The sequence below is a fragment of the Eleutherodactylus coqui genome, chromosome 4 (assembly GCF_035609145.1).
Source record: "Eleutherodactylus coqui strain aEleCoq1 chromosome 4, aEleCoq1.hap1, whole genome shotgun sequence".
NCBI lineage: Eukaryota > Metazoa > Chordata > Amphibia > Anura > Eleutherodactylidae > Eleutherodactylus > Eleutherodactylus coqui.
The window spans coordinates 59,644,584-59,669,424 of record NC_089840.1 but is presented as its reverse complement, the minus strand read 5'-3'; the positions used below and the strand labels follow the sequence as shown (position 1 = coordinate 59,669,424).

General features: G+C 44.7%; 1 protein-coding gene across 1 annotated transcript in view; it reads right to left on the bottom strand.

The window, feature by feature from the left end:
* The window catches only part of BLTP2 (bridge-like lipid transfer protein family member 2), a 75,420-nt gene that overhangs the window by 4,480 nt on the left and 46,099 nt on the right, over window positions 1–24,841 (bottom strand). Inside the window, exons 15-35 of the mRNA XM_066599542.1 lie at window positions 23,359–23,647; window positions 22,241–22,446; window positions 20,017–21,118; window positions 17,837–18,028; window positions 16,109–16,311; window positions 15,912–16,030; window positions 15,317–15,537; window positions 12,916–13,106; window positions 12,713–12,812; window positions 11,111–11,292; window positions 10,559–10,853; window positions 9,995–10,152; window positions 7,931–8,137; window positions 7,630–7,729; window positions 7,327–7,509; window positions 5,126–5,247; window positions 3,851–4,006; window positions 2,886–3,007; window positions 1,982–2,162; window positions 1,186–1,272; window positions 617–727 (exon numbers count right to left, since the gene is read on the bottom strand). Of these exons, the coding sequence (XP_066455639.1) occupies window positions 617–727; window positions 1,186–1,272; window positions 1,982–2,162; window positions 2,886–3,007; window positions 3,851–4,006; window positions 5,126–5,247; window positions 7,327–7,509; window positions 7,630–7,729; window positions 7,931–8,137; window positions 9,995–10,152; window positions 10,559–10,853; window positions 11,111–11,292; window positions 12,713–12,812; window positions 12,916–13,106; window positions 15,317–15,537; window positions 15,912–16,030; window positions 16,109–16,311; window positions 17,837–18,028; window positions 20,017–21,118; window positions 22,241–22,446; window positions 23,359–23,647 (4,527 nt within the window). The remainder of the gene's footprint in view (window positions 1–616; window positions 728–1,185; window positions 1,273–1,981; window positions 2,163–2,885; window positions 3,008–3,850; window positions 4,007–5,125; window positions 5,248–7,326; window positions 7,510–7,629; window positions 7,730–7,930; window positions 8,138–9,994; window positions 10,153–10,558; window positions 10,854–11,110; window positions 11,293–12,712; window positions 12,813–12,915; window positions 13,107–15,316; window positions 15,538–15,911; window positions 16,031–16,108; window positions 16,312–17,836; window positions 18,029–20,016; window positions 21,119–22,240; window positions 22,447–23,358; window positions 23,648–24,841) is intronic.

Here is a 24,841-nt window from a genome sequence, read left to right as displayed (position 1 = left end):
GTGTCAGCCTGCCTCTCTCCCTCTGCTGATACGTCTTCCTCCTCCCTATCTCTACAAACCTCTATGGGCAGCAGCTCTAACTTGATCTCTCAGTGGAGCTAAAAAGCAGGTCTCCTATCTGAGTGAGCGATCAGTGCTGGAGGTGGTGGGTATGGGGTTTCTTATCTTACTGTTTTATGAAGAGCTATCTATAATCAGAGGTACTGTATTGTGTTATAGGGTTGGCAAACCGTAAACCCTTTTCAACTGACGCAAAGATGAACTGATTGCAAATGTCCCAACCTTTAACAGCTAATATTGTGAGCTAAAGTTGTAGCTGGCCACACATATTCCCTTCAGGAGCAGATATATAGTATCACATGTCACATGGTGCTCATTCAAATAAACGGGCAATCATATAACACATGGTTGGGTTCAGTCTGGCAGGGCAGTCTTAGCAGCTCTCTACTTAAACAAACTAATAAAGGATTTATTCTATTACTTAGTACAAAGGATACTGACCACAAAGTATTCTGCATAAAGAAACTGAAGAAATGGCAGATATTAAGGACAGCAGACGGAATAAAGATATTTAGTTTATCATCACAATATGAAAAGTAAGAAGGGAGGCTGTTACTTCAAAGTGCTCTTTTATGGAGATGCCTCCTACAGGTGGACGGACTTTGCTATACAGTCTTAGTGCAAGTTGTCTGCCTGATTGAGCAGGACTCTGCGGTCTCAGTGCCACCTATGGAAGAAACACACATCCATGTAATGATTTGGTGAGATTTAGATCTTAAAATGAAAGATTCAGTGTTGAGCTCGTAAGGGTTCAATCACCCGTCATTCGCATTGTACGTTTGGCATATGCATCAAGAAAGTTCTTAGTGTATATGTCAAGCTTTTCTGTAGGCTCCCAATTCACTCAATGAAAGCCAAAAGAGCATCATGTTGACCTCCATCCCATCGGGCTCTTATACATTAATATACCTCTTTTTGCCATATAGAATAGCATAGTGGATTAGGTTATTCTATACAGAGGCAACCAGTAAAAGAAAGTATAGCATGCAGGAGCCTATGGGCTACTTATGGCTATACATTGGTATACATCAGAGGCATTTGTTGGAGGTATATGACAGGAAATCCTCCTGACCTTTGCTGTAAGCACAGTGTGAATGCACCCTAATTCAGCTTTGATTTTCTCACCTTGTAAATGGCATTAGGGAGCAGATTGTTCATAGTGAACCAGCCCAGTTCTAGCAGATGCTCAGCAGTGTCATCGGACTTATTGACCTATGTTATATAAGAAAAAAAATCATTTATTGCTTTGAAGTAATGTTCACATTAAATTCATAATTCAGTTTGCTTAACCCCTTCGTAGCCAAGTCCTTTAATGCTCGAATGTCATAGGAAAATTTCATATTTTCAAAACAATACATTCTAAATGTGTTAATTTTTTTTTTTTTACTCGATGCCTTTTTTTAAGCCTAGATTGGGCTTTCTAATGGTACCAAAATAGGGCCAATATCTTTTAATTTATTTTTTGTATAGAGAAGAATGGGCAAAAATAGTAAAAATCTCCTAACTGCATAATGAAATCCTTGATGACGATGCAGAGAGGTTAGGAATTGAATTTTATTTATTTTCCTGTTTAACATGGTTGTCTGTTCAATACAAGCTCTTTTCTAAGCACAATCTACCCTGGTGAAAGTCAGAAAGGGGAGTCTCTCATAGACTTGGCTCATCCATCTATTGCAAAGTCAACCGCCAGAGGGGAACGTCCAGCCAGATGAAACTTCTGGTAAAACAATTCCCCTCCAGTAGCCACTGATCAAATGAATGGTCAACCATGCGAACATGTGGATGAGCCGAGTTTATGATGGAGTCTCCACCCTATGAAGTACATAACGCATAAGGACAGGGATCCCCCAGGTTCTTCTAATTTGAGTATATCTTTTTACTAGAGATTTCAATCTACTTCTGTTCCTAGAATTGTTCCTACCTTGCTGTACAGGAATCTCTGCAGTTCTAACTCTGCAATGCCCAACTGTCCATCCTGCTCGGTCAGCCTCCATCGCGCTTGTGCAAAGTAGAACTCAGTACGACGAACCACGCTCACATCTTCTGGTGGTTTGCGCAATTCCATCTTGTTTGCCCTTTGCAGCTGGAAATCTTTAAAGCACCTGAAACAAAACTCAATATGTTTTAGCTAGTTAAAGAATTAAAAAACTTTTATTAGGAACACAACTATTTACCAAGACATATCAGGAGAGCCAACAGACCGACTTTAACGAACAATGGTCATTAAAGACAGTCGCTTTTTGTTTCTGTTAGTTTAGCTGGACAGAATAGCGTGGCCGAGTGCACTATTCTGTCCAGAAAAAAATAATAGAAACTAGCGGAAACCTTGTCAAACGGAGATCAAAAATTGTAGCTTTTGGTATCCGTTGACTAATGACAGCCTATGGCTCCGTTTGGGGTTCTGTCTGAATACTGTTTTTGGCAATTCATACAGAACCTCATTAAAGGGTGAACATTATAGATGAGCGAGTATACTCGCTAAAGGCAATTGCTCGAGCGAGCATTGCCTTTAGCGAGTATCTCCCCCGCTCGAGACTGCAGGTTCGGGTGCCGGCAGCGGGCACGGAGCTGCGAGGAAGAGTGGGGCGGAACGGAGGGGAGATCTCTCTCTCTCCCCCCCGCTCCCTCCTGCCGACAGCCGCTACTCACCGCTCCCCCGCGCCGGCACCCGAACCTGCAGTCTCGAGCGGGGGAGATACTCGCTAAAGGCAATGCTCGCTCGAGCAATTGCCTTTAGCGAGTATACTCGCTCATCTCTAGTGAACATAGCTATAAAAGCCAAAGTTTTATAAGATAGTTGCACACGGACATATTTGAGAGGTTACCTAATGAGGATGTTGAGTTCTTCACTCTTTTGCTGTAAATCCATCTTCTCCTGGAAGAGCTGTCCCTGCAGGTTATGATGCTGATCATGCAAACACTCATTCTTGCTTTCATCATGAAGCAGCTGGAAAAATAAAAAGAGTAAACTTTTTACATTTGGAGAGGTTTCCAGCAGAAGGGATGATTTAGGTTCCATTTACAACAACTTCATAATTTCCATTATTAACAAAACCATGACTGGTTTGGCCAAGGTATTTTAAAAGAGAATATAAATCCTAGTGATCTGCACTGACTGGATACTACAAGTTTGTGCGTGTTACTAGAATAGCACTACAGGTTATGCTCTTGTCATAAAAAAAGCATACCGTACTAGTGGATTTTAAACCTCATCTAGGATGAGCTGCTTGGTCTAAAGGGATCCGAGGTGGCACAAATCCACTTCCTGTCTCATCTGCAGCCCAAATTGCCACTCTGACATGCCCTCATATTTTACACTGCAACCGAGGGCCCTCTTACACGCAACGATTATCGTTCAAAAAATTGTTGGATCATACAGATTTGAGCGATAAAAAAATCTTTGTTCGCTCATTTACATGTCATTGCATGTAAACGGCAATCGTTTAGTCGTTCACATTTACTGTACAGTAAATGTGAACGACTAATGAACAAAATCTAAAAGATTTCTCTGCCTCTACAAACTGTTAAAAAGAATGAAGGACTCTGCCATTATTTCTGAGTGTGAACTATTAATCGCTCCGTGTAGCGGGAAGCCTGAGGCTGGTTGCAAAATAGCATCCAAGCTCCCTAAAGTCAGTGCATAGAAAGCTGATTTTTATTATAGCAAGGTCAAAATGATTATACATTACAAGCAACTGCACCCTCCAATGCGAAAACTATTAGGTAACTGCGACACAAATCAAGCTGTATTATGTACTGTGAAGTCTAGTGATAAAACAGGCGGTCACACCTTCACGACGGAATACATTTGCTTCTCCAGCAGCCGTATTTGCAACACGTGTTGACGAACGCCTTCTTGGAGATGTAAGATGCTGCTTCGCTGCTCCTCAGGGTTACTGGAGATCTCCAACTGGAAACGCACTCGCTGCTTCTTCTCACTGTGTTCCTAGTGATGTTATAGGAGGCAAAAAAATTCCATTTATGATGAATGAGTGGTATAAGAACAGTGATAATACTTCCTGACTTCGATCTGCCAATCAGAATAATCCCTGGATCATCACTCCAGTGACTAGAACATGTAATATTGTGACACTCAAGAAAGGCATCCAGGCCCCTCAAACGCTTTTATTGAGTTCACCATCCCCACATTCTCTGAATTCCATAGTCTCACTGCTCTTACAGTAAAGAACCCTCTTCTATGTTGGTGTAGAAACCTTCTTTCCTCAAGATGTAGAGGGCGCCCCCTTGTTACAGTCACAGTCCTTGACACAATAGAGCTCCTCATGAGATCTCTGTATGGGCCCTTTATATATTTAAATGTACTTCACATTTACTTTTATTACTTTTTTCTGTTTTCCCTGTATATTCTTTGCCAATCATTATATTATTTTGCTTATTATGCATGATGACCCACTCTCCTTATACATCCTTATTAGAGATGAGCGAATATACTCGCTAAAGGCAATTGCTCGAGCGAGTATTGCCTTTAGCGAGTACCTGCCCGCTCTAGACCAAAGGTTCGGGTGCCGGCGCGGGGGAGCGGCAGTCAGCAGGAGAGAGCGGGGGGGAGAGGGAGAGAGAGAGATCTCCCCTCCGTTCCGCCCCGCTCTCCCCCGCAGCTCCCTGGCCGCCGCCGGCACCCGAACCTGCAGTCTCGAGCGGGGGAGATACTCGCTAAAGGCAATACTCGCTCTAGTAATTGCCTTTAGCGAGTATACTCGCTCATCTCTAATCCTTATCCATTTTACACCTCTTATCTTTGCTGCATTCCATCTCAACTCTATTCTTCATACTATAATACTCAATAAGTATCCTAATCAACCAATCATACATATTTCCCCATAAAACGTAACACAAGCACCAGCCTATATTCCCATTACTCTATGAAAAGATGACTAGATAGGTTACAAACGTAACAAATATGGTTTATGGAGAAAAGTAATAGCAACCTAAGTGATTGTTCTATTACTACACAAAGGTGGTTTATTCAGAATGTGTGAATAACCTGTATATATCAGCAAAATACACCAGAGATACTTAAAATGAAAAGAAAATGGTTGAACACCTTTCGCTTTGGCTCCACATGCAGCAGCAAGTTGTTGACTATATCCAAGATCATGGCGTACTGCGCAGGGTTGGTAGAGATCTCTAGGTGCTGGTGTTTTAAAGTAAAGGTATCGGCAGCAACTGCAATGAAGAAGAGGAGGTCAGTCATGAGGTGCGTGTCCTCTACGGCTAAGACTACACGGCGACTTTGACCGTGACACAGATCACATGGCCAAACATAGCAATATAGTCCTGCAAAGTAATAGAAGTTAATGCGGTTGTGTTGCGGTTCGCAAGTTACCCACGAATGCAAAAAATCCAAACCCGCTAGATTTCTGGCCATTGTGCCTAGATGAGGTGTAGAGATGAGGGAGTATACTCGCTAAGGCACATTACTCGAGCGAGTAGTGCCTTAGCCGAGTATCTCCCCGCTCGTCTCTAAAGATTCGGGGGCCGGCAGGGAGCGGCGGGGGAGAGCGGGGAGGAACGGAGGGGAGATCTCTCTCTCCCCTCTCTCCCCGCCGCAACTCACCTGTCACCCGCGCCGGCCCCCGAATCTTTAGAGACGAGCGAGGAGATACTCGGCTAAGGCACTACTCGCTCATCTCTAATGAGGTGTCATGCTTTAGCCCCAGCACCTGACTGTAAGAAACCTATACTTATTAAAGCACAGTCTTATTCCCAGTCTTATTCTGAAGTCTTATTCCCAGAGTCTTGATACAGATACTGAGCAATGCCTGAAATTACTTAAAGGGGTTGCGAAGGCCTAGAAAAAACATGGCTGCTTTCTTCTAAAATAGTGCAACACCTGTCTGTGGGGTGTGTCTAGTATTGCAGCCCAGATCCATTGAAGTGAATAGGGCTTAGGTGCAATACCTTACACAACCTATGGACAGGCCTGGCACAGTCTTTGGAAGACAGCAACCATAATCTTTACAACTCCTTTAAGGAAGCAGATCACTGAAAAATGGGATAAATCTATGCATAAAATTACAGAGAGCAGCCATACGTACTGAGATACAGGGGCAGGTAAGGACGCCACTTCCCAGCAGCATGCAGAACAGGCAGATGTTGGGAGAGCCGGGGGGTGTCAGTATTTTGTGAGGATCACATATAAGGTGCAAGACAGTCCACCTGATGTAACAGTATGGGTGTCATTAAGAGGCTGTAAGCCTACATTGTGCACTATATGCATCTGTGTGACTGACATCCTATACAAGCCTTATCTATGTACAAGAATACTACCAAGCAGCCAAAGCCCAGCGTATGACAGGCGTGTGAGTGATTGTTCATCAGTATTTTGCAGCTGTACAACGCCCCTCCATATAGCATTTTGCATGCTGCATGGTAGCAGTGTTTTTACTTGCCCTCGTACCTCTGTATCCATATACCAGTAAATAAGGCTGCCTTCTGTGATTTCTGAATAGAATACAGTATATCAGTAAGGTCAGACTCACATGAGTGCATCTTGCAGCGTGTCGGCGCAAGATATATGCACTCAGCGCACAGCCAGTACGCAATGATACTGCGTACTGGCTGTGTGCCGCCCATTGCCATGAACTATCTTGGTGTATTATGCGCCAAGATAGAAAATGCTGTGATTTTTCTTGCATGCGTATCTTGTGCAATTTGTGTCAGCGCAAACATGGCCGCCTACGGAAGATTGGTACAGCGTATTCTGCTTGCAAAAAACCCACGCATTAAATACAGACATGCCCGGCCTCAGTATGGCAGTACTCAAAAGATAACCATTTTTCATACAGGTTGTTTAAGTTAGTCGCCAAGATCGTATTAAAAACAAACTTGCACTTTGTCCAACGCATATAGGTGGCTTCTAGAGATGAGCGAGTATACTCGCTAAAGGTAATTGCTCGAGCGAGCATTGCCTTTAGCGAGTATCTCCCCACTCGAGACGGAAGGTTCGGGTGCCGGCGCGGGGGAGCGGTGAGTAGCGGCAGTCAGCAGGAGGGAGCGGGGGGGGGGGGGGGGGGGGGGGGGAAGAGAGGGAGAGAGAGATCTCCCCTCCGTTCCGCCCCGCTCTCCCCCGCAGCTCCGTGCCCGCTGCCGGCACCTGAACCTTCCGTCTTGAGCGGGGACATACTCGCTAAAGGCAATACTCGCTCGAGCAATTGCCTTTAGCGAGTATACTCGCTCATCTCTAGTGCCTTCTGATCTTACGATTAATAGGTACCGGTCTACTGAACGCAGCATTGTATATACCTTCGTGTCCTTTCAGCAGGTCTTCCTTTTCCGGATGTAATGGCATTGGGGGAGGTTTAATTTGCAAAGCCAATTCGGGGTCTATATCATGACTGTAGCTGATGTAGTACATGTGGCAATTACAGCGGGAGATTATTCTCTGCACCTGCTGGTGTTGCTGAGCTTCTGCTGGTTGACTCCAATCTGCCAGAAATAAAGAACATTTTGAGAAATACAAGGGAAAAAAAAAAAAGAAAAAATATTTCTGTTCAACTCGAAACAGTCTGTTTATTAGGCTCCACAACATAACACGCCAAAGCAGACCTGTGGTGGTGCTGACCATGCCGCCCACTGCTTGGCCACTCTCCATGAGCTCCTGCACAGAGTCCAGGTTCCTGTGCCGATGCTCCTCGATGTTCTTAACCTGAGTTGACAAATAAAAAAAAACTTTACAGTCTCCACTGTTATCTAAATAAATGTAATCATTAGAGGTTTTTAAAAAATCACCCAATGTCATACACAAATCACAATATGGGGGGGGGGGGGGGGGGGAACCTTCAAAATACAATAAAGCTAAAACAATTGCAGAGCAATAAACAATGTAAAAGAGTGGGGATAGACTGACCTCCAACCAACGCTGCCCATCTTCTCCATCGCTCGGACTGCTCTCAGTGGTAGCAAAATACTGCATGCTGTCAAGCTGGCATGTCCATGAAGTTTTTTGCTTCAGGGTGTCTGCATACCAGGAGGGGTGGTGTTGGCACTGCAATAGTTGGGCTTTGGCTGCAGACACTATCACGCAACCTTCAGTCTCTGCTCCTCGAAGCACCATCTGTAGAAACAAAGCCAAGGTGTACATGGGACTGGAGGACTAAGGTCGCCTGCAGACGGCCAGGTCGGATCCGGCTGCGAGAATTCTCGCAGCGGGACCCGGCCCGAGCCCCTGTAGGGACCAGCGCGGCACTCACCAGCTCCGGCGGTCGGGGAGTGACATTTCTGTGCGGGGCTCTGCGAGCGCCGCGCAGAAATAGAGCATGCCGCAGTTTGTTTTCTGTGCGTGATTTTGCGTAGACAAATCGCGGCCGTCTGCCTAGGATTGCGTTTTCTAACGCAATCCTATGGCAGCTTCCACAGGAGGAAATTCTGTGGGAAATCATGCCACGGGATGGGATTATGTATAAACACAATGGTCTGCATACACACCAAATCCGCATATATACATGCAGTAAAAACGTTGCATATGTCACAGACTGAAATATAAACATGCCTGTGTGAATGAGCCCTAACAGTGTGGTATTGCATTACTCTCTCTGTTCATATATATTTAGACCAAATCACTTAATGGCGTGGATTAGAATCCATGCAGGGATTTTGACATAGAGTATGTCTCGTTTCTGAACCGTACTCATGCTGGTGAGCGTTACAAAAACATGAACGTTTTCAGATCAAAGTGTTATTTCTTGACAACACGTCCTACAACAGTGTAAGATACCTGCTTGTGAAGAGGAAGGACCAATGTAGCAAGCAACAAAAGTCTGACCTCAGTATGACATCATTGGGCGATGGACTAGCGCCGTCATTGGGCGATGGACTAGCGCCGTGATCTTGAGGTACTAAAACCGCCGTATCGCACAGCTAAGCTTAGTGTAACTCTAGAGGTGTTGCTTGATTTGTCTCAGAAAATCGTGGTGCAAAGAAGAGCAAAAAAATAAAAATTATTTTCGCAAAATGTCTTCAGCTGTCGTCTTCCTGGTTCTGGGAACACAGGGCTGGCACTAGATTCTACCTGTTACCCCACCACAGAGGGCAAAAAGAATGGCGTTAACCATTCTGCTGCCAGCCCAGCCTTCAGAAGACAAGGAGGCAAACTCTTTAGTTTGACCCTTACCCACCAGCCATAATGGCCCCATGCATTGGAGCACTCCCTTCCTATCCAAAGGCAGGTGGGCAAATAGGGCACACTGTGCTGGAATTCTGAAGCTATATTTTCTATGGTGTGAAGGTATTTCTCCACTCCAGGGTAAATATTCAGCCTCCCCCCCACTCCCCTTTCTCTTCTCCCTCCTTTGCTCTCCACCGCTACCGGGCACCACCATTGACACCACAACCCTCTTCCTCCCCAGCCACAGAGGGGATGACTGTTTTTCTGTCCTAGGACCACCTTCCAGAAGATCTGCAAACAGGGCATACTTTTGAGGGTGTGCAGGTGGCCTCTTTTAACCCATTTTTTCCTTCTCCCTGGCTTCTTCATTTTTTGGGGACCGCTGCTGCATTCCCGCTCAGTGGGGGGAACCTTGCAGCCCATCACTACGCAACCTGCACTGCTGATCCTCTTCTGTGCCGCCGGCCCTCAATAACACAGCAGCGAAAATTGCTATATACATGCAGAACGTATAGATAATATAACTGGTGCCTTCCTCAATCCTTACTTTGAAAATGTGTGTCTTACTCTACGTCTACAGTCATTTCACAGTATGCTTTATGTACTTAAACGGGTTGTACAGGATTAGAAAAACATGGCTGCTTCTTTCCAGTAGCGCCACAGCTGTCCACAGGTTGTGTGGCATTGCAGCTCATTCCCATTTATTTCAATGGAGCTGAAGTGTAATACCAGATGCATCCTAGGCTCCACTAGCTTCACTTACCATTTGCCAGCAACTAATCCAGTTATCCTGCCACCAATACCCACCTGGCAGTTTACCAGCTCAATGAGCCAGTTGTGGTTGTAGATATCTTTGTCTTGACAGGCGGCTTTGCCACACAACTGCTCACTGACTCCAGACTCTTCTTCTGTGAACACTACAAACTTATCCGTCTCTTCAATGAGCTTCTGTAACATGTCTGCTCCTAGAGTCAACCGTGGGGACAAAAGTCATCAATCAGTAGGTGACAAAAAAAACTGAGCTGCCAGGAAATGTGCCTTTACATTAGTTAAAGGGGATATCCAGGCTTTTGAAATTGATGGCTTATGCTTAGGATAGGTTTTCATGATCAGATTAGTGGGGTCTGACTCTCAGCACTCCCACCAATCAGTTGTTTGAAGGCGCCGCAGAGCTTGTGAGAGCGCTGCAGCCTCTTCAATGTACTTTGTGCAGTGGCTGTTTTGTGTAATGCAGCTTTGTTCCATTCATTTGAATACCAAGTATTGGACCCCCACCAATATATTGATGGCCTATCCCAGAAATAAAACATCAATTTTAAAAACCCTTTAAAGGTCTAAGTAGTAACAGGTAATAAAGCCAACGTCTTGTACCTCCTGACGGAGACCTCTCAGTCCGCCCAGTAACTACAGGTGGTGCAACTTTTTTGGGTGGAGGAAAGCTGCGCATGGAGCCTCGTTTTAGTTTCTTAGCTTGCAGTTGGGTGTCAATTTTTAGTCCTTTTAAGGCCTCAGTGGAAAGATTGCGCTTCAATATGGCTGCTTTCTTGTAGCCGTCATACAGTCCAAATGCTATATCTCTGTTCAAAGTTGTCCATGATGCACGAAGATCGACCAGATGCAGGCGGTGGGTGTAGGTTGGGTTCTCCTCACCGGTGGCAGACAACTCCTATCAAGCAGTAAAACAAACTTTAGAAAACTGGTTGGAGAAATAAATATACTTGTGTGCAAATTTAGGACCTTTTTTTTTTTTTTTTTTAAACTTTTTGTAAATAAAACACTAATACTTAGTAACGACTGTGCAGAATTACCAAGGGAAAAAATAAATTGGCCGCTTTCAGTACAATAATCGTCCTATTGGTAAATGGATGCACTGATCATAAGGGATCGACTTTGTGAATATGTGCGCTTCTCTCACGTTCTCACCTGCCTTTCGTAACTCAGTGAAGACAGGCTGAGCAGATGGGTTTTCTGCACTAGATTGTCAATCTGGTGATCCGCGTTTTCATCACAAGCAGAAGCCATCAGATGCACGGTTACTAGGTTTAATTTGCTGGTCATCTGTGGCACACTCCATTCTGAGATTAAGCGACGCATTACTGTGCCAGCTGTCAGGGAAAGGTTACATCACGCATCAAAACACGATTACAAAAACAGGACACCAACCGCTGAATACCCATTTTAGGCTATTAGACAAATAAAAGAACATTCAAATTTATCTGATGAAGTTGGCCAGTCTGTAGTTATGTATGGGGACTTCTATGTAACTAGTGTAAAACAGCAGTCAGCATGCAAACACTGCATAGGAGTGCACATAGCACAGGTCTTACCCCGGGGGCTAGTGTAGTAAAGGGAATCTCTCACCATCTTTTTGCAGCCTTCTGGCTGAAAATACTGGAAGAAAAGGTGCTGCACGCAGCGCATTTTCTTCTGCCCAAAAGCTGGGCAGGTTGGCAGAAAACGTACTGACCCCATTACAGTCAATTGGGTCCACCTGTTGCTGTTCGGAACCGTTCAACCGCGGAGATTCCCCTTTCCTGGTCTCCCAATGGAGCAGGAAAGTGAAGTTACTGGCGCAGTTGTGAAACCACCCTAAAATAGTGACATTCATTGGGATTACATTGCTGTATGTATCTGTGCAGTAGTTTGGAAGCAACTTGCATTATATAAGTATCAACCACCCAGAGAACTACAAGAAGAAGTCTTCAATATTCATGAGCTGCAGGCGAGTCCCGACCACCAACCACTGATTGACAACTTGTCTTTATATGCACAGTAACAGGCAGACAATAGTCATTTTTCAGTGGCTGGAGGGTGGGGAGGATGTGGTTAGCCTGCAACTCATGAATATCAAGGACTACTTCTTGTAGTCTTCTACGTATGTGCTGCTACGGATAAAATGTACATTTTTCCCAAACTATTTCACAGATACATACAGTAGACATATCACTGCAATCAATGTGACTGCTATGCATTCCTCAGAGAGGGCTGCAAAAAGATGGCGACAAATTGGTCTCCCATTAAAGATGTTTATGATAAATGTGGGGGCCAACCATTGGGACCCCTAGCAATGCTGAGAACAATAACCTCAAATGCCCATGTGAATGGAGCGAACGTGTGCATGCATGAACACCACTCCATTCAATTCTTTGGGACGAAAGAAGATCAATACGCTCAGCGTTCTTCCCGGTCCCACATGTGAACGCACGCCACCACTCTATTCACATGGGGCTTTCAGGTTATGTTTCTTTCCACCATCACTGGAGGTCCCTGTGGTCAGACATCAGTTATATGACTTTAGTAGGAACAGCCCTTTTAATTTCAATCATGTTGATATTACAGGGTTTATGGATTAGTAAGAAAAATCCTTTATCATATGGCCCGGTATGGGTATTTTTTTTCTATATAATTTGCCAAAAACAAGAACAAATCTTAGAAAGACTGTCCTAAGATATTGTTTTGTCTTGGGTTTTAGTAAAGAAACACAAATTATTAGAGATCTCGGAGGTTACTATTCCTGTTACTTACCTTGTGGGATCAGCCTCTGCACTCCCCGGGTAAAGATTTCCCCCTGGCTGCATTCAACCTGAATTCCACGCTGTTGTGCAAACGATGCCCAGTAGTGGATCTGGAAATAGCAGCGATACAGCGGATCCCATGAACTTTAGGTTTTCTTGTTATTGTTTTTGCATTTTTTTTTAATAAGGGGTTAATAGGTCCCCAATACTGACCTGCAGTTGTGGAAATAAGGCGGTGTATGAAAGCTGCTTATAGTGCTGACCCAGCTTCTTTTTTCCTGGCTTCAAGTTATTAAAAAGCTTCCCACGGCAGATAGGACGGCTCACGCTGCTCCACGTCGCCCAGAAATTCTGCATCCAGCGTAAGGTACTGCTGTAGACCAATATGCGAGGCTGGCAGATGTCTGAGTAAAAAACAATATACATCATTTGGAAAAAACTCTTGCAAAATGCTCATTCTCCCTGTGGAGAAGGGCTGTTTTTACAAGATATCTCACCCAGCTAACCAGAACCCTACATGGTACTGATAAAGTGCAGAAACTCTGAAACAGTGCTGCCCATGGACGGGTATGTTCAGTGCGGGCCTTAGGTTGGATGGTGCTCTGTCTGGTATTCTCTCTGACTGTTTCCATAACTTGGAATCACAGAGGTGAGGGAAAAAACAAAGACATTCACAGAAAAAACCAAAAATACAATACCTGCTCCTCCACATTATTGTCTGGCTGACTGCATATCTCCAGGGCTTACAGCCATTGCGCCTGCCCTACGGCGATTGTGCCTGCCTTATGGCGATCGTGCCTATGGCGACCGTGTCTGCTTTGCAGACCTTCAGGTATTGTATTTTGGGCTTTTTATGTGAATGTTTCCATAACTTGGAAAATGAAGGGAACAGAGTAGCGCACTATGCTAGGCTATTTCCGTAGCTCCCATTCACTTCAATGACAGTTATGGAAAAAGTGCTCGGCTCCGAAATTGTGGCCTGTAGTCTTGGCGTCAGTTTCCCATATGGGCTATGAAAGGTTGAGATGGGAAAACTCCTTTAACACCTTTCTGGTTTGTTAAAATAATGAAAAAGTTGTCAATAACCTGTCATGGATGAGTTATGAAAAAGGCTTGCTCACCACTTCAAACTGGCTACACTATATAACATTTAACCCTTTCCAATCCAATTTCTATCCTGGTTTTCCTAGGGGGCTTACTCTTTTTCTGCCATTATACAACAGCGCTATCTGCTGGCTAAAGCCAGTACTGCATGAGGCGACACATTGGATAGGCTCCGAGAGGAGAGAGGCTGGCAAAATACAGTAAGAGAACCCCGACAGGCATCTTCCAACATCAGAGCTGTACAGCCTTAAATCATAATGTCTTTAGACGTCAGACAGTGGATTGGAGAGGGTTAAAAGAACCTGTCACCAGTACCTGTCCTACGGGGACACTTACCATGTCTCAGAGATAAATGAAGAGAAGAAAGTATCACAAGTTATTTGGCATCTACCATCTTAGCCACTGGGTAGCATTTAGTGGGCCCGTATAATATTCTTCTCTGCTCTCCCTACTTCTTTAACCCCCTAAAAGTCACATTAAAAATAAAAACAAAAACTCCCAGAAATGTCACTTTTCTTTACTGTAATTTGTGGAGTTTCAAAACCCTTCCTTTATAGAAGAAATCACTGGGTTGATGAAGTGTAGTATTTGAGATTTAAAGCAACTGTTAAAGGGGTTTTCCCGCTACTTAAAATTGCTTCACCGCTACTCTGCATTTCCTGGTTGCTGCTGACCAGAACATGTGACTGCTGCAGCCAATCACTGGGCACAGCAGTGACCTTCTATAGCTAGTGATTGGCTACAGCAGTCACATGTTCTGGTCAGCAGCAACCAGGAAGTGTGGAGTAGCTGTGAAGCAATTTTAGATAATAGGAAAACCCCTTTAAACAGCAACACGGTGGTCTATTTTCTATCCCCCAGTCAGCATCATGGGGAGGATTGCTTAGTTCAAGACTGTGCCCAAGTTCACTGATGCTATGGACTGTAGAATCATAGAATGGTAGAGTTGGAAGGGACCTCCAGGGTCATCTGGTCCAACCCCCTGCTCAATGCAGGATTTACTAAATAATCCCAGACAGATGTCTGTCCAGCCTTTGTTTGAACACTTCCATTGAAGGAGAACTCACCACCTCCCGTGGTAACCTGTTCCACTCATTGATCACCCTCACTGTCAGATAGGAATGAATTTGGTGACAATTTTCATTAAAGTGAATCCATCACCAAGTAGTGACAGACTGGCTGAGGTCATCACTGGGTCTCTTATGTCAGCCTGCCGTGTAGTTGAGTGCAACTTATACCTTGTTAGTTGAAGTGCCTGAATTGTTATTCATGATCTGGGGGCTCGCTCCACCCTCAAGGTACTGATTGACAGTTTACTCCCTATGATGATGCATAGATATCTGTCAATCAGTGACTGGAGGCTGCGGTTAACCTGCCGCTTATGGATACCAAGGACTCCTTCCTTACAGATGATGTGAGCACTAAATTACTTATACTCAGTAGTGGAGTAGACAGGGCATAGACTCCAATGCATGTCAGAATGAAAAGTGCTATTCAACAGTAGACCTACCAGTATGGGACTGGGTTAAATCCATTTTGATCGAGAGTATGAGGTTCTCAGAGCGAAAGGCACGATAAGAGTCATGAGGCTGAATGGCAGAGAACTCCGTAATGACGTCAGGAGAGCGAAGTGCTACACTATGGTGGTCGTGTGGGTTTCCGTGGCACAGCCACTGCATATCAAAGGTCATACAGAGATCCGGCAAGTGAAGGAAGCAGCAATCATCATACCTACAGATTATAAAACACATGTTATTTAAAGGGGTATTCCCAGAATAATGTTTAATCACCAATCATCAGGAGGGGTGAAAAAACTCAGATCGGGAGGAGTCCCCCCCCCCCCCCACCAGGAGTTACTATTTTACTGTACAATGCCTCTACGAGGTTGTTAATAAACATACTAACAAGAATATGGCCCAGTACTCACCCCTGTAGCGCCCCACTAGTAATGGTGACCCAATACCAGTTATGATATTTTATTTATATTTAGACGTGCGCAGATATTGTGCCTATAAAAATCTGTAGGACTCTGGTGGCAACCACAAGTGTGGCAGATGGCTAGTCACTGAGGGTACATATAGGAGTATTCGGCTTTGCACACTCACTTGGAGGCTGTGCGCACATTGACATCTAAGTCCCCTTTAAAGATGAACTGCCCGGGATTCCAGGCAAACTTCAGCCGGCTCCACTCCCAGTGCATGTTCTCAGTGGTATTATATGGGTCCTAGGAAGAGGAAAAAGAAATATGTTACATTCCCAGACTTGTACAGACACATAGTGATGCTGTAGCTGAATCCTTTACCTCTGTTGCCAGTTGATGAAGGTTAGCTTGTTCAATGTCCATGCTGAAATGCCCATGAAGCAACAGCCGGCTCTTGTCCCACCATGGTAACGGAGCACTGGGATCCACAGAAGGTTTGGTAAGAAGGTCGACATACTGCCCTACCAAGGTCCAGGCTGGGTCCCAACATGGTCCCCAAACTATGGTGTATAGCTGGATTTCAGCTGCAAAATAAACCCACAGTTACATCTAACAATCTCAAAAGTCATTTCTGATGATTGCAAAAGCAATCATTGACTTTAAAAGGGATATTCCTATTTTGAGCATCCACGGCATATCGATAGTCAAACTACTAATGACCACTTGTCCGTCCGTGAGTGAGTTACATGCTTCGTCCCTGATCACGACGGTGATGTCATCAAAGTTCCTTCATCTCGAGTCAATGAGTTACATGCTCCGCCCCTGATCACATAACCGTGACATCATCACAGGTCCTATTCCATAGCAACTGAGGTCGTGGGGGTTTGTAGGGAATGCATAACTCACTCACTAAGGATGATCTCCGGATGAAGGACCTGTGATGATGTCACAGTCATGTGATTAGGGGTTGAGCATTTAACTCACTCCGAATGATCAGGGGCGGGGCAAGACTGGGTGAGTTACATGCTCCACCCCTGATATCAGAGCTGGAAGAGCACTTTAGTCAGCTATCTCTGGTAGTCCCATAGAGATGAATGAAGCACATCATGCACATTTGACCCCCACTGCTCCAATTATACAAGGGGACACCGGACTCCCACCTTTGTGATCGGTGGGGATCCCAGTGGTGGGACCCTCCTCTATCCCTTGAATACGGTAAAAGTTTAAGACTTTGCACTACTCCTTTAAGGAGGCTCTGTTATATTTAAGGTAAAAACTTCACAATCTCTTTTTTTTCTGTTTTAGTTGCTTGTAGTTAGTTTATAAATCATTCTTTCATTAAAAGGGTTGTCTATGGTTATAAAAACATGTTGTCCCAACACAGCGTCACCCTTGTCTGCGGGTTGTCTGGTATTGCGTCTCAGTTCCCATTCATTTCAATGAACACGAGTTGCAATACCAGACACAACCCTATGGACAAGGGTGGTGCTGAGTTAGGAAGAAAGCAGCCATGTTTTTCTAATCCTGGACAACCCCTTTAAATAGAAATCGGCTGCCCATTTCAAGGCTCTTTTTATACATAAGAGCCAGTGTGAGGAAAAGCAGAGATGCAGTTTAAAGCATGGTGGAGGGCCAGAAAAGGTGCCTGGATGTCATAGTATTTCATACTGTAATAACGAAAAGCGGCAATGTGACCAACACTAAAGGAAATAAAAAAACACAGGGAAAAAAAATAAGGTCCTTTTACATGGGACGATCTGTTGGGCACAGATGCCTGATAGGTCGTCACAGCGATAATAGTTTCTGTGATTTTACATAGAAACGATCATTGCTGACTGAATGGTGGCGGAGCGGGGATCATCGCGGGCCATCCGTCTCCATTCACAGTAAACAGGCGGTCGTTCATAAGTGAGCGACTACCTGTTTATACAGGACGATCTGCATACGGAAACTAAACGACGAACAAGAAGCAAATGAATTCTCATTCGTCGTTCAGTCGGTGCATGCGGGAATCCCAGTGCTAATAGCTCTGTGTAAAAGCGCCTTCAGTCATAGTGACTTACAGGGTGAGAAGCTGGAAAATACAAAACAACAGTTATGATCACTTACAGTGGAAGTCATGGAAGAACTTTAGTGGTGGCATGTTCCTTTCCACGGTTGAATCGCCCCACGGAGCCCCCAAATTTATGATCTGCTTTCTGCGAGCGCTGGCTGGTCCAGTCTGCTCCGCACCGAGCAGCCGCCCAGAAAGATGCCAGTCCCGGATCTCAAAGAGGTATCTAGGATAATCACGGATGCGCACTGAAATTAAAGGATATGAGTAAAAAAAAGCAATCAACAAGCGTGCAAATACATTCTAACTAAAATGATACAGACAAAGGGAAAATATTAATAATAATAATAAACTTTATTTGTATAGCGCCAACATATTCCACAGCGCGGAATATTAGGCCAAGGGTCATTTTTCATACAGATAGCGGCTACAGTGCCCAGTACAAATAAAGCCGTAAGATTACAGGCCACAGAGGTGGAGAGGAGGTGCCCAGCTAAAGAGCTATAGCGGACCCCCAGGAAGGGAAGAGGAGGGAGAAGTGACCGTCCATAGAAGCGTTTTAACTTGACCACCCCAAAGATAGCAAGAGTGACCCGCTAGGGATAGTGTGCAGAATAAGAAAGTAGGAGAAGGGAGGGATTGCTCCGATCTTAAGGAGGAGGAGCAGGCGAACTATGGCTGGCAGGTCACAGTTGAGTTAGCACTAAACTGTGCCTCCTTGTCTTCTGTTTGCCCTCCTCGGCAGGGTAACAGGGAGAGACCAGTGCCAGGCCAGTAATTGCAAAGCTAGTAGAAAGGAAAAATAAAAAATAAACTGAAGCAAGACTGGCAACAGAGTTCTGCCTCCTACAAACACTAAGCTAAAACTGATTAGCTTGGTGCCTGCAGGAGGAGTATAGTTGGTAGGAGGAACTAACACTCTTGGTTACAATCCACCTCCTAGAGGCAGCAGCTATACCCACAGTTTTTGGCCATGTCTCCCAATGACACGGACAAAAAAAAATTATGTTTTTGTGTTGAAAAAGCACTCTAAGGTACTGGGCACTATGGGTCTCCTTTCCTCTTAACTTGCTGCCTACTGCCTGTTGTCAAGAATGTTCACTCCGTTATTGGAGATAGCAGAGAAGAAAACATTAAGTGTAGAAAAGGGAGGAATCATCCTGCTTATTAAAGTCTACGACAGAAGAGAAAAGGGAGGACGAAAGAAAAGAGAAGCAGAGGCTCAGACAGACATGGTAAAACTAATGATGAATGATTTACTGCTATTTATGAACATCTCCACTGTTCAGTACTGCTGTATAGTTTTGCTATCCTTTTTGATATGTCTTTGTGTGCTACAGACAGTTAGGAAACAGAATCTGCAGTTCTCTGTGCAGTGTATAGAGCAAAGTACAGCAGAAGGCTCCTCACACCAGTTCTGAGAGAACGGAAATTTACACCCTGCGAGAAAATGCAGAAAAATGTAGGCTACAAGTCACATAATGTCCGGAAATAGTGTTATTCCTTATATACACACATGATAGCTTATTCTGAAAAGCCAAGTGCATTTTAAATGAGCCTGATCAAATGAGCCTGATTGGGCCATATAAGACCACCCTTAGGCCACTTCCAGAGGAGTTTTGACCTCATATTTGGTCTGTGCATACCTAGTAAGAAATAAAATCAATGACAGCAAATAAGGAGGCAAATACAGACCAAACAATGATGAACTACTGATGACATAAGGTTGCAACGTCTTCTATAACACGTCCGTATTAAAGATCACTATTATGGAAATACTGCAATTCGTTCGAGTAAAACTCTTCTTAGCATGAGCTTCCAGAATGTTGGCTACATAGATGACAGCTCAGGTCCAATATATATGACCAGTTCCTTTTGTATAGCTACGTTATGCCAAAATCAGTGTATATACTGAATTAATTAGGCTACTTTGTATTAATAAGTATTTTTCTTAACCCTTTACAATCCACTGTCTGACATCTAAAGACATTCTGATTGAAGGCTATACAACTCTGATGTCAAAAGACGTCCGGCAGGGTATTCTTACTGTATATTACTGGCAGCTCTGTTGTCGGCGGCCTCTCCGACACGTCACATACCGCAGTACTGGCTCTAGCCAGCAGATGGCGCCATTGTATAATGGCAGAAAGAGAAACACCCCTGAATCCAAAATTGGATTGCAAAGGGTTAACCTGCTTAGAGGAAGCGGATTCTCACCATATTAAGGCGCACTCACCGTAAAAGGTTTTCAGAGAGCACTTCATCATGCGACACCACTGGATCACAAGGGGTAGCTCCTCGGAGGGGAAAGGACTGATACTGTCAATGTCTCTCATATTCTCCAATACTTTGTCCGGTCCATGGAGAGACTCATCAGCTAAGGCCACTATTTCAAGATCTGACATAGTCCAGGTTAGGACAGACTTCCGCATGGGGGTATTGCTGTAAAGGCGACGGGAGCGTTGGATATAGATTTCAATGTTTTTCTTTTCCAAGGACGTGTAAAGTTCTTCAATTTTTCGGGCTGGCAGTAACTCCCCGTGTTGCTTTCGAAGGGCAGCGACCTTGTCGTCGAGCAGCCTTAACCTTTTGGCGCTCTCCTTACTCTCATCTTTCATAAGCTCATAATTATCTCTCAGCTTCACTTCAAAGATATCGTCCAAGAAGGCAAAGGAAAATTGTTTAACTCTTAGTACAAGATCCGGAGGGAGAGGCTCCGGCCGAGTCCGTGGAGAACGATGAAGACCTTTAAGCCACTTCTGCACCCCTATGGCCTTATCAAGTATGCAGGAGAAGTCGTAGCGGTGGGGAAACTCAATGGACACATTGTTAATATCCAAGACCCAAGCGCGATTCCTCTCGGTTCGTAGAGAATTAAAGTGGCTTCGATGTAACAACATTTCTTCCAGTTCAGGCATTCTCTGGGCCTCTACGTCTTTAAACATAAAGATATTGTGACCATCAGCATTGACTGTCACTTCAGGAGTTCGCAGCTGAAGAGAGCCTCCATGCTGACTGACCCAGATCCTCTGGGCTCGGCACAGAAAGTAATTCTCCTGGCAAACCGCAGCGTGTAGCTTCACCGAACTCAACTCTACTGTTATCTGCATCCCCTTACGATGAAACCCCGGGCTTTCTGCCACTGGACTGTATACCTGCGGAGGCGATGAAGGTGAACACTCCCCTGACAAGTCTCTGTCTGACTCGGATAGCTGCGATCTCCTGTCTAAGGTGGTGATCAGCAGATCCCGACTCTGCAGGGTAGATAATGTGTGCTGATACAAGTACATGTGATCCCAGGGACTCCAGTGTAAGACCAGCTCCTCCGCGCACTGCACCTGTATACAGAGGGAAAGAACCTTTATCAGCATCTGGCAACATTCTAGATTTTCACATACTAAGGGCTCATTCACATGACCGTGATTTCACCACGTATTACGCAGGTGAAGCATGGCCGCGTGATACGCGGTGAATGGGTCCCTCGCGCTGATCTCCGTCGCTGCTGCAGGCTGCTGTGTCCTCCTGCATGCCAACAGAGCAGTTCTTTCTGATAGCAGCGCTTGAATTCCCCCCCGCCTCCAGCAAGCTAATGCTCCGATTGGGTAAGCGAGCGCCACGTCAGTCAATGAGAGCTGGTGCTCGATTAACCAATCACAGTCATTCATTGAATGACATCATAGAATGACACTGAAGCCTGCCGGAACACCACAGCCCAGAGTGAGGGACGCAAACGCCGGCTGCTAGGTGAGTATTTTTTTTTAACATGTGGTGTAGCTAGGGCTTATATAGTGCACTTGCTGCCATACATGGCCATAGCCGGCTCACGCAGGCCGATAGAATGCTGCATGATCCACACAGTGTTTTACCCATAGGGTCGTGTGAATGAGCCCTTACACAAATTAGAAGTCAAACCATTGTGTTAAGATTTATAAATCAACCCTTATAGCGTATGTGTCCCCTGCAACTCTGGTTTGGCAGCTATATAGCACTTAGTGATGACGAGAGTAACCCTTCGGAGAGGACCCCTTCGGTCCCCTCATTACTTTAGCTGCAGTACTATTTGCCATAATTTTGCGACATCTCTCCTTGAAATTTAGCACAGAGATCCTCTCTATGAGCGATATCTTGGCAAACAACTAATGACTAGAGATGAGCGAGTATACTCGCTAAAGCACATTACTCGAGCGAGTAGTGCCTTAGCCGAGTATCTCCCCGCTCGTCTCTAAAGATTCGGGGGCCGGCACGGGTGACAGGTGAGTCGCGGCGGGGAGCGAGAGAGATCTTCCCTCCGTTCCTCCCCACACGTACTTTAGGTCTTTATGTGAAGAAAATGAGTGTAAAATTATCAGGGCGCATAGTCAAATTCTATTGTACCAGCTAGTTATCTGTACAGCGATATCTGAGCGCGAGACAGGAAGAGGCACGAATGTAAAGGAAGAACTGCAACAAAACCTTCCTACCTCTAAAGCGTGAATAGTGGTGTAGTAAGACACAGTCAGAATAGAGAAGTAGAGGAATGGCTCCTTATGCTCCAGAGCTTTACAACATGGCTCCATGTTCTCAGTGATGGATTTCAATAGAGATGTGGCCACACCTTGCAGGCTGAGACTGCAGCTCTCGGCGCTGCCTACTAAAGTCAGCAGGTCTATTCTCACCTGAGCGGCACCTAAAATAAGTCATCATTGAAATGGCATACATTTTTACATATAAAGATATAAAAAGACACAAACAAACCAATTCAATTCTCCATCTGCAAATCTGTATGAACCTGTAAATTCTGCTGTTCTAAATCATGTTCCTTAAAGGGGCTGTCCAAGAATGCCATGAATGGCGGCTGTCCGTGCAAACTATAGAAATATACTCTTTGTGAAAAAAAAAGCCCCTAGAAGTTGTTTTTTTACTGCACAATTTGGCATACAGTTACATCTCGGACAGATATGCGAAGAGATGTGGTGTGATTAGATGAACAGTCTTGCCATCTTGACTTGCAGGAAGGCTGCCTTCCAATAAGTGGCACTACAAAGGGATTGTTCCATCTCCTTATTTGTATTTGCATAAGGGATGGCTTTATAAGTCTCCTCACTAGGTGGTCTCCCCAGGATTAAACCATACCCTTCCTGACCAATGTATTAAGAGGCATGTCTCTCAATAAATTAGGCGAGTCTTAAAGCCCTTATACACAGACCGACAGTCACTGCAAGAGCGTGGACATCACCGCTAGGGTCGTCAGCGTTCGTGCAGAGCATTTAAACTGAAAGTCCTGCCGCCGTCTCGCGAGTCAGTTGTTTAAGCTGACAGAAAAGTCAGCTTAAACAACCGCTAACGACAAGTGAGTGTTCGTTTAACTTCACACGTAACGATTATCGCTCACTTTCGGATTTAGAGCGATCATCGTTGTGCGTAAATGGGCCTTTACACTCACAGGGATCATATTAAGACCAGTGTATGAAACGCCGGTCTTAATAAATCTCCCCCATAGTTACCAGACTTACTGTCTGCAAAAAGAAATTATTACGTTCCTGATAGCAGAGAGAAAGTGGATTATTTTCATTCAGTGTATAAAAAAAACTTGACTTACCTACTAAAGTGGACAATGTAAACAAGTTCACGTCTTCCACCCGGGCATCCACTTTCCAAAGAAGGGCCAACTTGCTGCTGAGATCCCCACTCGGGGAAAGAGGAGAGAGCGGGCCTTGTGAGGCTGGTACATGATGTTTAGATGCTACAGGCATCAGACTCAGCACACGGGAGAGACATTCTGTACATGTATCTGAAAACTCTACCTGTAGTCCTTGCACAGTGGATTCTATGAAGAGTGTGTCAGCTTGCATAATACCTACTACACCCAGTGCTTGGTTGTAGCTGCCCTGCAAACAAACAATTAGCTAGGGTTATACAAGCAGAATACAAAAAAAAGAAAAAGCCAACATCGGTAGCTTTTCTGAAGTGCGTAGCTTCACCTTTAGACATCATTTTACAGTCTATATAGATATGACCTACATAAAGAAGTTGAGCAACTATACTTGTACAGATACGGAGGTACAGCTTGTATTATAGCGGCTGTTACTAGAATCAGTCAACGCTCACAGAAGCCCCCTTACCATGTAATCTGCTGCACTACAAAAGGAGTTAAAGCCCCATTCACATGCAAAGATGATCGCTCAAAATTCGTTCAAAAGATAGTTTGATTGACAATTTGAGCGATCATTTTGCATAAACTACTAATGGGCACTAATGCCCATTAGTAGTTTATTAGCTTCATTTGCATGTAAATGAGGCTCCTTCGCAATATGCAGATAACAGTGGTCTGTTATCTGCATACAGCTCCTTTGTTCTGCTGCAGAACTGCAGCTGCAAACAACTCAGCGTGCAGTCCGTGCTATCACGAACTAAGGATTTCATGTGAGCATGAAATCCATAGTTCAGCAGTAAAGAAGGTATGGCTTTGTGGGAAGTGGGGAGTGACCTAAATGTGATATTGTACGTCAAAATTGGCGTAAACTAAACCAATAGGTGTTATAGTGTGCCTGATTTAAACAAATTTGCGAGATAATCGTAACGTGTAAACGCTCAGCCATCGTGCACTATTCGTTTATCGCTGAGTTTCAGCCTGCATAAAAATGGCATTTATTTTGTTTGCTTTTCGCTTCATTTAAATGTCATTAGTTCAGTCTTTGAAAGACTGAACAACTGGAGAGGAGGGGTGATTGTCTGATTTGCATAAACACAATGACTACTTGCTAGAGATGAGCGAGTATACTCGCTAAGGCACATTACTCGAGCAAGTAGTGCCTTAGCCGAGTATCTCCCCGCTCGTCTTTAAAGATTTGGGGGCCAGCGGGGGGCGGGGAACGGCGGGGAGGAATGGAGGGGAGATCTCTCTCTGCCGCTCTCCCCCGCCACTCCCCGCCGGCCCCCGAATCTTTAGAGACGAGCGGGGAGATACTCTGCTAAGGCACTACTCGCTCGAGTAATGTGCCTTAGCGAGTTTGCTCGCTCATCTCTACTACTTGTTTATTCATGCCAGCAGAAGACAATGGCTTATCTTCACACAAATTAAA